The sequence below is a fragment of the Typopeltis vanoorti genome, chromosome 22 (genome assembly GCF_054136105.1).
Source record: "Typopeltis vanoorti isolate ZY-2024b chromosome 22, IOZ_Tvanoo_1.0, whole genome shotgun sequence".
In the NCBI taxonomy this organism is placed as follows: domain Eukaryota; kingdom Metazoa; phylum Arthropoda; class Arachnida; order Uropygi; family Thelyphonidae; genus Typopeltis; species Typopeltis vanoorti.
Window position 1 is genome coordinate 79391688 of NC_143570.1, and position 14604 is coordinate 79406291.

At 35.2% G+C, this 14604-nt stretch overlaps 1 protein-coding gene across 5 annotated transcripts in view; it reads left to right on the forward strand.

Annotated features, from left to right (window-relative positions):
• The window catches only part of MetRS-m (Methionyl-tRNA synthetase, mitochondrial), a 392083-nt gene that overhangs the window by 242112 nt on the left and 135367 nt on the right, over positions 1-14604 (forward strand). For all 5 annotated transcript variants that reach the window (XR_016550239.1, XM_090412031.1, XM_090412028.1 and 2 more), the window contains exons 10-11: positions 1950-2049; positions 10336-10447. Coding sequence is in view for 4 of the 5 variants with exons in the window: in XM_090412031.1 (XP_090268157.1) it covers positions 1950-2049; positions 10336-10447 (212 nt within the window). In the remaining variant the exon portion in view is untranslated. The remainder of the gene's footprint in view (positions 1-1949; positions 2050-10335; positions 10448-14604) is intronic.

Sequence of the window (14604 nt, forward strand, 5' to 3'; positions counted from 1 at the left end):
CAAGAAAGCACAAGAAAATCACTGTCACCAACTGGTGGTAAAATAGCCATATTTTTAATAGAGACCCCTTTTAATGCTATGAACAAGTTTACCGCTCTTTGATCTTGAGTTCCTTCTTTCATATGCTACTTGAGAAAGTTGTCTTGCAACAATCCAATAAATCCCTTGTGTAGAGGCTTAAGCGCTGTGAGGACATTATGTTGGAGGTTTAATGGATTTTTTTTTTTTTTACAACACTCAAAAAGAATTAAAATAGAATTTAATACTTCCTATATTTCATCCTAGTCACTAGGACATCTACGGGGATTACAAAAACAATTAATGTAACATGCACACAAAAACTTACAATACTAAGCCCAACCACGTGGGTGACACTAAAGTCCTGTCTAGGTGGAGTGCCCTCTAAGGGCAGTAGTAGGTGGCCTGGAATGTAAGGTGGGACCTCTGGTGATGAGTGTTTCCCAAATCTTCGGAAGCTTAATGCAACCGTATTTATTAAGATTTGGTTGGTTTCTGAGAGCTGCTGCTGCTTCTAAGAAAAGTCTCTCTTTCTTGAATTTGCTGTGGTGGAGCATGGTGGTTTTCTTCTATGATACTCTGTGGGTGGTGTCCAAAACATGGTCAGCCAAGCCTGAATGGCCATAGTTGTGTTTAACGATGTACGACTTGTGTTCCTCCAGGCAGATGGATGCTGATCTGCCTGTCTGTCCAAAGTACGCAAGCTTACAGGAACAGGATACTTTGTAAACTCCAGGCAGAGAGAGAGGAGGGAGCTGATCTTTCGTAGAACGGATAAGGGTAGCGAGTTTGCGGTAGGGCTTATATGCTGTGTGTAGGTTATACTTTTTTAGTATCTTGGCTATTTTTGTCCATGTTTTGGACACCACCCACAGAGTATCATGGAAGAAAGCCACCATGCTCCACCACAGCAAATTCAAGAAAGAGAGACTTTTCTTAGAAGCAGCAGCAGCAGCTCTCAGAAACCAGCCAAATCCTAATAAATATGGTTGCATTAAGCTTCTGAAGATTTGGGAAACACTCATCACCAGAGGTCCCACCTTACATTCCAGGCCACCTACTACCACCCTTAGAGGGCGCTCCACCTAGACAGGACTTTAGTGTCACCCACGTGGTTGGGCTTAGTATTGTAAGTTTTTATGTGCATGTTACATTAATAGTTTTTGTAATCCCTGTAGATGTCCCAGTGACTAGGACGAAATATAGGAAGTATTAAATTCTATTTTAATTATTTTTGAGTGTTGTAAAAAATCCATTAAACCTCCAATAAATCCCTCTTCATTCTTATCATGAGATTTCTTTTCTATGCAATCAATATTTGGAAAATTAAAGTCGCCCATAATGATTGCTCATTTAATACCCATAAAACCAAATTGGAGATGCATTTCTTTGTCCCCTGCAACTGAACTTCCAGGTCTGTAGCAATGCCATACCATATATTTCATTTTGTTAGCCTCCACTTCACACCAGATAGCCTCAAACGCACTGCTACATGGGACATTATTACCATCATTGTTTTCTTGCGTTTCTACCCTAACTGGACATCTGATAACATTAGTAGTACTTCTTCTCTTTTATCTCTTCTGCCATTCCTGAAAATAGTATACCTATTACACTGAATCCAATATGCTGAAATAGTCTACATATCTGATATGTAGACTATTTCAGCATATTGGATAAGTAAATCTAAAATGCATTTGATTTGATAAATGATTTGATAAATAAAATTACAAATTCAGGATTTTAAAATAAGCATTAATAGGATTGATGTAAAAGATTTTATTTTAATTTTTTTTCTTTGCTGTTATAAAATATATTGTCAGCTGACAATATTTTCTATGCAGAGTACTTGCCAGATGAATTTAATATTTCAGAGTATTTGATAAGCATTTTCAGTAAAAAAAAAAAAATTTTTTTTTTTTTTTAAATAGGTTTCATGGAATATATTGGCCTGCATTTTTGCTTGCTGTTGGATTAGAGCCTCCACGTTGCATTTTCTGCCATTCTCATTGGACTGTTGATGATGTAAAGGTAAACTGCTTTCTCACATGAAATAAAAATTTCAAATGTTAATGACGTCAGAAAAATTAACTATTCTCTTTCATTATCTTCTATTTAGGTTTATTCTATGTAATCTGAACATTATAAATATACTACTGATATTAAACATAAGTTTATTGATAAGAATATTAAAATTATAATTTGAATGTTGTTATAAATATAATGAAGTTGCTCAAAAAAGTTCCATGTTTGGTTTCTAAAATGGGATCCCTGATTATGTAACTTTTAATCTACCCATAGTACTAAATGTATTTTAGTAGCATGAGTGAGAGTGACATAATCATTATTCATCTATGATGATGATAATGATGCTTAGACTTGTACAACCATACAGTATCTAGAGGAAAAAATCTTGTCACCTCTGAATGAGATTAGCTAACTCAACTCACCTTTGCTTGAAAAGTCCTATGCAGTTTGTATCTAGATGGAACTTTAATTTAGTTCTCCAAACAAAGGGTATCATATATTTGAGTGAGTTGGTGGAGGCTTGGGATTGTCATTAAAAAAAAAAAAAAAAAAAATGAAACCACTTTTCTGCATACCAGTAGAGATAATAATATAATCTTGAACTCTGGTAGGTACCTGTACATACAGAAGCTGTAGTTGGATAATATGAGGAACTACAAAACCTAAAGTTCTGGGAGTCATTGCAGGTGATGTGAAAGTCCATTATGGTTGTAGTTTCTGATGATTAATAAATGCTTTTTCTGGCAAAAGAAGGAACTTTTAATTTAATTAACTCTTTGTGTGCTTCATCAGTTATGTAAGTAATATCATGAGTTAAAATTCAACTAACTTAAAAGTTCTCAAACATTTTTAATTAGCGACCTCTCTCTAAATAATTATAAAAGTTATTCCCATTTTCCCTTGCATGTTAGGCTCAGTGGTCTGTCATGAGGTTAACATGGCTTTTTGAAAACCTAACTAATACTCTCATTATAATGCAGATTAATCCTATCTGCATTATAGCTGTCAGTTGATGGCTGGTTTGCCTGTTTCATGGGATATAAACTGAATTTTCCAATCTTTGTTTGAAAAGGCCCGATAAAGGTTCTTCCTATCCTAGATGAGATTAAATCCCAGGACTTTGCAACCAAATGTCGCCAATGAAATCAACTGAGCTATAGAGACACCATATAAAATTTTTTTATAATTAATATTCTGTGATGAAATTTATAATTAATAATATATAGCTAACTTGATAATTAAAAGTGCTCGTTTTAATAAAAACTTTTATTTAATTGTAATATTTCCTAATTTAAATTTTTAAATAAAATTTGTAATTAAATTACAGAGGACAAGAAAGTACTATTTTTTCCCTAGCAATATAGGAGCAAGAAGAATGAATGATCAATACTGAATCTTGTGTGCTGTTGTTAATATATCATAAAATATTCACATTGTGGTTGCAAAACAATGAAAAACATGCTGTTTGGATTTTGAATTCAGTACATACATTTTTGCTCATGTTTTTTCATTGCAAAAAAGCAGCAATATTCATCCATCATGAGATGATCCCATTATTCTTGGTAATGATCCATAATGCTTATATCAACAGACTCTCTGGAGAAAGGTCCAGATGAGAATGTAAAAGGGTATTTTCAGTGACATCCAGCATTAAACTTTCATACACACGTTACTCTCACTATAGCAAACAACATTATAAGAAAATGACCATCTGTAATAATCTCCCAAAAAGTCCTGACCAGATCTCCATAAGTGCAGTACTGTTCCAAAGGAAATTAACTTTAATAGGTTATCATCCACCATAACGAATTATTCCTGTAGTGAGAGTCAGCTGTAGTTATCCAACATCACTGCTACAGTTTTTGATATTTCTCTTCTTTGAATAATACCTAGAAGCTCATAAACAATGGCTTTAAAGGATTTCCGTATATCTAATTAAATTGTTTATTATCACTGAAATTTGCTTTTAGGAAACTTTGTAATGCCAGAGGATATAAGGTTGAGAATGACTTAAGAACCATCCACTGGAGATTTAACTTGTGCGATACAAAATTATTTTCTGATTTATTGGCTGTTGTAGACTTGGTTCCGAAAAGAACTAGGGATGTTGGTAAATGAAGAGTTTTATCAGGTACTCTGGTTGGTAGATGGTAGTTTGCTTTAGCTTGTTACTTACTGCAAACAGTTCATCTCCTCTTTCATCTTGGTCAGTAGTGAAGGAAGTATTGTTCCATCACTCACATTTTTGCATAAGGAAACATCTTTTATTAAGTTGAAGTCAGAAGCATTGAGTTACATCAAATCAGTTCAAAGTTGATATTCTACAGTGCTTGTACTGTAGATTCACAAGAATTATGTAATCACACTGTGGAACATGTATGTGCCACTGTCACTGACCATGTAGATAGCCTTGTTTGTATGACGTGATAACATGAAAAGGGAGAGAGAAAGGTGTATGGTGTAACACTCTGAGTGCTACATCTGGTTTTAGGATTTGGCATTGGTTTCTCTTAAATGAACTCAGAAAGGCTGTTTAAAAATAAAACAGGTCAATAGAATGAAATAAAAGGATAAGACATTTGTTTGGTGAGTCTGAAGGACATTTTGTTTTAGTATGCCCCCCTGAACTTCTGTTTAACACCTCTCCGGATTCCTAGCTCATCATTTCCCTGTAAAAACAATAACATAATTTCTTTGCAAGTATAGTTTAACCAAGTGAAAACACTTTCTATCCACCATATACTACTCTCTGTGGTGTCTGTCTGTCACCCCCTTATTCATGACACCAGCTTTATATCCGTTCCTGTTTACTCCAACTTACGTGGTGGTCTGAAAAGTTCTCAGCCTCAACCATAGATGGCAACACTACCAGCAAGATTTTTTTTTTTTTTTTTTTCCTGAGTTAGTACATCTGTCAATGAGCATGTGAAATTGCAAGTCATTCTATCAAGTAGATATTTTTATACAGCTGTCTGAAGCAAAAGTGTTGTCTGTATCCCTTGAAATAGATTAAATTGAGTATCGTGAGGTTATAAAATTCTTTGTAAAAAAAGGTTTAATGCCAAAAGAAATTCATTCGAAGTTCATAAAATTTTATGGGTACTCTTCTCCTTCATTTTCGACAGTTAAGAAATTGGCTGCCGAGTTTAAATGTGTCTGTACCAACCTTGAAGTTGATCCACATGAAGGATGTCCAAAAAGTGTAACAACACCAGAAATCTTTGATCAAGTGCACAATATGGTATTGGATGATCGTTGAGTCAAAGTGCATGAAATTGCTGAGACTATAGGCATTTCAAAAGCACTTGTAGGATGTATTTTGCATGAAGAATTGCAAATGAAAAAGCTTTGTGCAAGATGGGTGCCGCACTCTCATGAAAATCTCTGAAAAGTGCTTGGACCTTTTTAACAAGAATAAAACTGATTTTGTGCATCGATTTATTACTATGGATTCACCATTACACACCAGAATCCAAACAACATTAAAAACAGTGGACAGAAGCCGGTTGTTCAGCACCAAAGGAGACAAGTTGGTTCCATCAGCAGGAAAGTTCATGGCATCAGTGTTTTGGAATGCTAAAGGAATTTTGTTTATTAATTATCTTGAAAAGGGTAAAACAATAACTGAGAAATATTATTCCAATCTTTTAACCAGACTGGACAAAAAAATTCGTGAGAAAAGACCTGGTTTGATGAAGAAAAAAATCATCTTTCATCAGTACAATCCACCTGCCTACAAGGTGTTTGGCAATGGGAAAATTAAGGGATCTGCACTATGAATTGTTGGAACATTCACCCTATTCCCCAGATTTGGCTTTCTCTGACTTCTATCTCTTCCCAAAACTAAAACTCTTCCTCGCTGGTCAGCGATTTTCTTTTTTATGTAGTTCCCACCCATGAAAGGTAATTTTATAAACCTATAGTACTTTCGTATTGTGGGTGGGCTATGGATATTTTTTCCTATTTTTATTAATTTTATTTATTTTCTTGTATTTATTATTATTATTATTATTTTACTTAATCTGGAAGCCCTGCTCTAGAGACTACATATGAAACCTTTTCAGGCTAGTTCAGCCTTCAATAAGTGGTGTGGTGGTCTCACACCAGGTGATGAAATTCATTTCCCACCTAAAGAAAAACAAACATCCGTGTCCACGGTGGGATTCAAACTCACAGTCTTTTGGTTGGAGAGTGGATATGCTAACTACTTGGCCAACCAAGCTTGTATTTCTTCTGGGTCTGTTACTTTACTACCATTACTGTTGATTAAATTTATCCTTCTGTAATCATTTTTACTTGCCATAGCAAAAAAAAAAGGAACTTCATGATTTCTTTTGGGCTGCTTAGCTAATTTTTCTCATAATCTGATTTAGCTCTTCTTAACATTACTGATCATTGAGCCTTCTTTCTTGTGATTTGTATTGCTATCACATTTTCTTTATATTCCCCCACAGTGTTTTTTGTAGCTCCTGCTTTTATTGCTAATCATCCATTTAACTGACACTCAGTTTAACCTCTTGACACTGGGTATGTAGTCTGATATAGCTTTCCTCAGAGTCTCTGACAATTTCCTATGCATTATTAACATTCTTCTCTTTCTTCCATTTCTAAGATATTTGAATAGATTCCAGAACATTTTCATCACCTTCCTGATGTATATATCTTATGTATTCTTGCCACAGTTTACCATGACTTTGTTTTAACAATGTGCTTCACTTTCTTGCAGTTTTTTTTCTGCATTTTAGCAGTGCACCTGCTAGACTTACTTGGTAGGAAATTTTGATACACTTTCTTCTTTTCCCATAACTTCCTCTTTTACTTTTTGAGTCCACCATAGATTCTGAAGATGCTTATGTACTTCTTAGATTTTTGCTCAATTGTTCCTGGGATTCTGGCAGAATGGTTTTTATTGATATGTTGATACTTGTAAAAATTTTTACTAATATTTGTCACCCTTTTCCAATTTTCTGTCTATCTGTCAATTTTCTGTTTATAAGATTTATTGTGTCTACAAGAAGATATGTTGTTCCATTTCAGCTTCAGTTCAATCATTATTGTTGGTAAATTGTTCAAAATGGTAGTAATCTTTCTACATTGGCTGAATGAATTGAATGAAATTCAATATTTAAAATCTCTTAAAATTTCTGAAATTATTTCATTTTTAGTTTAAAACCACTTGTTGCCTTTATACTGGCAGAATTAGGCAAAACAAAAATTATATGTTTGCAGTGCATAGAGCTGAAGATGTTTGGCTGGTCATAAAAATGCTATCTGATTATCTTATCAGATTTTCAGAAGTGCAATCTTTCAGTAGAATTCTTTAAATACAGTGAATTTACCAAGGATATCAAAATAGTGTTTAAATATCACTAAAAATATCGACATTCAAAAAAATTCAATTCTGAGCAGTTGCTATTTGTATTGTGAGTTAATTGATACTCAAGTCAAATCTGTGTAATTGGTATGCTGCAGAAAAGTAGGTTTTCAAGACAACAGGATGAAGGATTGTAACAGGGATGGTGTGAACACCATGAACACATTTATTATTATTATTAAGAGAGAGCCCTCCAGGGAGTCAGGGACTCATTGAGGGAGGCTACATACTACACACACACCGGCTATCATACTTGTTCTTGAATTCATTCACATTGCTTGCACACAACATCCAGTGGCAATCCAGTCTAATCACACGTCACTCTATGAGAGAAAAATCTAAATCTCACCCACTTCTTGGTGGCATTCATTCTCATCTTCCAAGGATGATGCCCTCTTGTCCTTTCCCCTTTTTTCATAAAATAAAAAATTCCATATTCTATACTGAAATCCTGTATGACCTTTTCAGAAGTTCTCCTGTTTGCTAGTGTTTGTAGTCTATTAATTCTCAATCTGTCTTCATAATCAGTATTGCACAATCCTGATATTATTTTTAACTCTCCTTTGCACACACTCTCTACTGTATCAGAATCACTATGGAAACCAGGAGATCAGACCTACTCACAACAATCCAAGTGAGGTCTTATCAAGGCCTTGTAAAGGGGCAAAATTACATCCTTAACTTTACATGTCAAAGTTTGTTTCAGCATTGCAATTATCTTTTGAGTTTGTTTGCAATCTTTGCTACTTGGCCCCTCAACTTCAATTTCCTCTCTACTAACATTCCAAGATCCCTAGCCTGACCACTTTCTTCCAGCATAATCCCACCAATATAATATGACATTTCATATCTAATCATGCCAAAGTGCATGACTTTATGTTTACTTTTGCTGCTTATATTTACTGCATTTTACCTCACCCACAATTCCAACCATTTCAAATCATTCCTGATTACTCTACCTATCTTTACATCATCATCAGCAAATAGCTGTATGTTGCCAGTCAAATCCTTCCAAATGTCATGAATGTATTGATTAAATAACAGCAGACCAAGGACTGATCCTCGTTGTACACCACTGGTTACCTTAAATCTTGTAGACTCACATCCTCCATATACTATTTTTTGATGTCAGCTAGCCATCCTCTTATCCATGCTAATATTTTATAATCCAATCCCATATTCTTCACTTTATGCTGTATTCTGTCAAAAGCCTTAGCAAAGTCCAAAAGTATCATGATGTATCCATTCCCCTTTTCTAACTCATTTTTATGTACATGGTATTCTTTCCACATCATCCTTTTCTTATGAATCTCTTTCTTGATAAGATTACACATCCATTTGACTTCTCTGTCTTATTTATTTTTCAAACTCTTGAGACATGTTCTGATATTGCATGATTTAAGTATTTTTTTAAATGCTTCCCATGCACTGGGAAGCATTTAAAAAAAAAACATCCAGCAACCCATTTCATTGTGCTGAGCTCAGCATACTCCTCAGTTGGTCATAATTTCCTGCTTTGTAGTTCAGCATGTAACTTTTTCTCAGTGGAACATTCATAAACTTACTTCCCAAGTGAGTACTGCATCACCACTGTCACCAACCAGAGGCAGAATAGTTACATCTTTAATTGAAACACCCTCTGACACTATAATCAGATCTAACGCTCTTTGACTTTGAGTTCCTTCTGTCACATGCTGCTTGAGGAAGTTGTCTCGCAGTAGCTCAATAAATTCAGTTCCATTCTTCTCATGCAATTTTATAGCTATCTAATCATTATTTGGATAATTAAATGATTGCTCTTTTTATGTCCATTTGTCTTTATTTGGTGTTGCGTTTCTTCTTTTAGCAACTGATCCACTAGGTCTGTATCAGCACCCCACTTATGTATTGTTAGATTCTACTTCACATGAGAGGGCTTCAAACTCACTGCCACATTAAAAACTGTTACTAGTATTACAATCATAGGTCTAAATACCAACTGGATTCAAGTTATCCAATATCATTAGCAGCACATCCCCTCCTCTCCTATCCTGTCTATACTTCCTAAAAAAACTGTACCCTTTACACTCGATACCAGTTAGTATGATTCTGATAGCCAGGTCTCACTAATGCTTATAATCTGAGCTCCCAACATATTGACCATTGACTAACTGAGAATAATTAAGAGCTTAGTCCACCTTTACCATGAGTTGCCTCAATCCTGAAGATACTTCAGGCACAAACTTTGTTTGCTTACACTTGGATAAAGGATTAAACTAAATTTATTATAGTCTAACCAAGTGGGAAAAAACTTCCAACATCTTTCTCTAATCCAGAGTAATTTAATAATAAGGTGAGACACCTTTTGGCAACTTTTATAGGTAAATATGGCTTCTCCATTACTTCCACATTAGTATCACCACCTCTGGGTCTGGCTCCCACTGATGAGACCTCAATAAAGGTTGGAACCAGTCTGGATGATGGCCCTTCCCTCAATGCATAGCATTATACATGTCCTCAAGGAGATGTGCTTTGCATTATGGGAGATACTAAGACAAGTGATGAGAGCTTAGTCCACCTTTACCATGAGTTGCCTCAGTCCTGAAGATACTTCAGATGTAATTACACTTGGATAAAGGACTAAACTAAATTTATTATACTTTATTTGCTTAGTTTGGTAATTAGAAATTCATAAGCAGGTGTGTCTGTGGTTGGCCTAATAATTTCATAAGCACTCTACTGATATAATAGATAATTACATCACACCCTAGATGGCATGTTTTTCATATTGCTTTGGTTTTGTAAAAGTTTCTTCTAACTGTTAATGGAAAAGGATTTCTGATTCTCATAACTTAATATTAGCAACTAAAGAGTATTAGTTATTTATCTGCTTTAATCTTTTAATATATATTATATATATATTTCATTCATTATAGATGTCAAAAAGTAGAGGAAATGTTATTGATCCCATTGAGCAAATTTCAAAATATACTAGTGATGGACTACGTTATTTTTTATTACAAGAAAGTGTGCCTCATTCTGACGGAAGTAAGTTATTATATAAACATATTATGGATTTATTTATCAGTTTATTTAATGCCTTTACCTAATTATTAAGTACCCAACTCATATGAGCAGATTTGGTCATCTTTTAAAAGTAATATCTTGGAACTATTATCCTGAATTTCACATTCTTGCAAGCTATGATCTCTGTAAGGGGTGCAATTCTAGCTTGCCTCCTTGTGTTCAACCTGGATAATGCCAAAGAGCTAGAGCAACCCGGCAATCAGACTATCTTTCTGATCTTCTGGTTACTGCACCCCCCCCATCCCCCCACACATATTAGCTCTCTCAAGAGCAAGATGACTAGAAATCATCATCATCATCCACAACCATGGGTGTCTGCTGCCATCTTGATATGATTCTTCCATTGCATTCTATTTTGTGTAAGATGACTCAGTTTGTGTATAGAGTTTCCACACCATTTGACAATGTCATCGCCCCATTCTCTGTTTGGTCTTCCTCTTTGTTTTTCCTTCAATTATTAACAGCAACATTTTTCTCTCATCATTCATTCTACATATATGGTCAAATAGATGTAGTTTCCTTTTGATTATTTCCTGGATCAGGTTTTCTTTTGGTTGTATTCGTCTGTAGATTTCCTCATTGTTCACTTTCTGTATCCAGCTTATTCTCAAGATCTTTCTATAGCACTTCCTCTCAAATGTCGATATCCTCCTTTCAGATTCTCTCAGGAGTACCCAGGCCTTGCATCCATACAGCATGCTGCTGAAGATACAGGTTTCTACAATGTGCAGTTTAGTTTGCATCTTTATAGCTCGGCTCTTCCATATTTTGTCCATGGCTTTTAAAATAGTTGTTGCTCTGGCTATTTCACTCTGCACGGTTCAATTTTTGTTCTAAATGGATCAATTTTCTCATAACATTTTCGAAAATTAAAAATTTTTGGTAAATTGTTTTTTTGATGAATTGCATTTTCGATGAATTTTCGTTCAGTGAATTGTTTCATTCGATGAATTGCCTTTTTGATGAATTGTCGTTCGATGAACTCTCTGAATACCAACTGAACTCACTTGGACTTCAGATGAAAAGTTGTAGAATGCTTTCTACAGTCAATTATCAGCCTGCATCTGCATTTGTTTAAGAATGGATACATAAGCTGTCATTTTAATGATTTAAAAATTCACTTTAGTGTTGAGGTCATTTCCAGTATGACAATGGAAAACAATCAAAATACAATTAACAGAAACATTTTAAAACATTTCATAAGACAGCAACTGATCAATAAAATTCTTAATTAATTTAAAAAAAAATTAAATTGGTGTATACACACACACACATATACAAAATAAATAAATCAGAACTAGATATTTCAGAGAAAGGACCAAAACTGATATAATATCATGCCTTGTTTCTTGTTGCACTGTTGTGGATGTTTTAGCATTTCAGATGATTCTGTGAACACTGGAGTAGAAATTGTAATTTATGTGCATCATTTCAGTATGTTGCCACAATACTTTATGTTTGGATTCTGCTGTATATGTGCTGCCAATCCTGATTTGCATTTCCTTTTTTTCCGTCCTTGTTCAGTCATTCAAATCTCTCCAGACCTGCTTGTCTATCCTATATAACACATCCTATAGGTACAGGTGATCTAGTAAATGACAGATTTCTTAAACAGTGCATGGTGAGGTTTTGGAGGCTTAAAGAGATTAGAAATATTGTTGAAGCCAAATACCCTCTTAGTGTAGCAACTTTGAAATCTTGTGTGTGAGTCACTAAATATAGGGAAGAATTACCACTCCTCTGAAAAGTTGTTGTTCATGTTCCTCTGGGGGAGGACAAAAAGAAAAAAGAAAAAAAGAATGATTATGGAAATATGACATTGATTGGAGAAACTGGTATAAGGACAACTACTGCAGAAGATATAATTGGAGATACTTAATGAGCAGTTCATAAAAGACTTTCATTCGTGTGAATGTGACATCATGGAGAGATCGAGAGTAGTTGATGATGGGAGGAGAGACTGACTGTAAGTGAAAAAGAGGTGTATGGGAAATTGAGCAAACTTGATGTTTATAAGGCTGTCGGACTTGATAATATATCACCACACATTCTGAAGGAATGTAACAAGGAGTTGGTATCTGGCTTGACATATTTTTTTAATATGAGTCTTGCACTAGGTCAAGTTCCAAAGGAGTGTAAGGAGGGCAAGATTGTGCCACTTCATAAGGGAGGTGATAGAACTCAGGCATCAAATTATATAGGGCTATCTGTGTGTCAGGTGTTGTGGTTAAGTTGTTGGAGAAGCTGGTGAGAACTAGGATCCAGAATTGGGTTGACAACACTGGTATTATCTTTGATGGACAGCATGAATTTGCTAAAGGGAGGTCATGTTTTAGTAATCTGCTTACTTATTACAATAAGGTGATGGCTTCCTTGTACAGAGGAGAGAGACACAGTAGTATACTTAGATTTTGCAAAGGCTTTTGATAGACTGCCACATGATAAGTTGATAGTCAGACTAGAGCAAATGGGATTGGATATTAGATTAGTGCATTGGATCAGAGACAGGCTGTTTGATAGGTATCAGCAGGTTGTGTATGGGGGAGGAGTATCCAGGAAGAGGAAAGTCACTAGTGGTGTGCCTCAGGGATCTGTTTTAGGGCCATTGCTATTATTTAACTTGTATGTTAATGATATTGGCGAAGATTTGGATGGGGATATTCAGTTGTATGCAGAGGATGTAAAGTTGGGACAAACTACAAAGAGTAGAGAAAATGCTGTAGCCTTAAAAGAAGACTTGAATAAATTGCCAAAATTGTGAAGGGGCAATGAACTAGGTTCAATGTTGCAAAATGTAAGGTTTTAAAATTTGGGAAACAAACACATTGCCAAAATTGTGAAGGGGCAATGAACTAGGGTTCAATGTTGCAAAATGTAAGGTTTTAAAATTTGGGAAACAAACCCATTGCCAAAATTGTGAGGACAACAAAGAATTCTGGGAATGATGGTGAGGACACTGACTTTTAGAAGTAAGGAGATTCTTGTTCCATTGTATAAGCTTTGATTAGGCCACACATGGACTGTTGTGCCCAAAGTTGGTCACCTGATTTTCAAAAGAATGAAGAGATGTTGGAAAGGGCCAGAGGTGACTTACTAAGGTAGTTTTTGGAGAAGCTGGTGAGAACTAGGATCCAGAATTGGTTTGACAACAATGGTATTACCGATATCTGGAATGTCGAATATGAGGAAAGGTTGAGAAGATGTAATTTACAGAGTCTAGTGGATAGGAGGAAGAGGAGTGATATGATAGAGACCTACAAGTTAGTAAGGGGTTGTTAATATTGGAGAGGTTTTACAGCAAATGGTGGGAGATGAGGGGAGAACCAGAAGTCATCCCTGGAAACTCTATAAGGAGGGTGTTAGCAGGGGAGTGAGAAGCAGGGTTTTTTTTTTGCATGCAGAGTTGTGAATGATTGGAATGCCTCCTGAGAGTGTAGTGTCTGCAGAAAATTTGAGTGCAAATGATGAGTTGTGTGTATGACAAAAGGACCTCCTAGGTGAGTCTTTGACTACATGGGGTATTGGGATAATAATAATAATATAAAAATAATAAGAATTAATAGGTGATTGATACAATAATATTTCCAATATTATTGTATCAATCTATATTTCCAAGAGTGATCAGATCCGTTTAAATTTGGATGCAAAAAGGTTTCACAGCATTCTTTATATAAATGTTCCATAAGGAATCAACTGTATTGTAAGAGCTTGGCTTTCTTCCAAAGTGTTCTAGAAATGGCATGTTCAGCTAAACCAGACTTATCATGGTACCTGATATAATATTTCTGTTTCTTCACTGCAGACAGCTGCAGATTTTCCTTATTGTCCGAAGTACGACAGGCCACAGAATCTGATCTAGTAGTACCTGGAGAGTTAAGTGTGGAGGAAGCTCGTGTTTGGACAAAAGGAAGGTTGAAATCTTCCTGACAGGATGAAATTACACTAGAATGTTGTAATGCTTTTTATTACTTTAATTCTATACCAGGTAGGAATCACCTGTGCTGCTAATATCTTTTAAAAAAAAATTACCCTGTTTATGAATTTAGCTTTTTTGACTCCAAGCTTGCATATATACTGCATTATTATGATATTGGGCTCCCCATAAAAGTGAAATATTT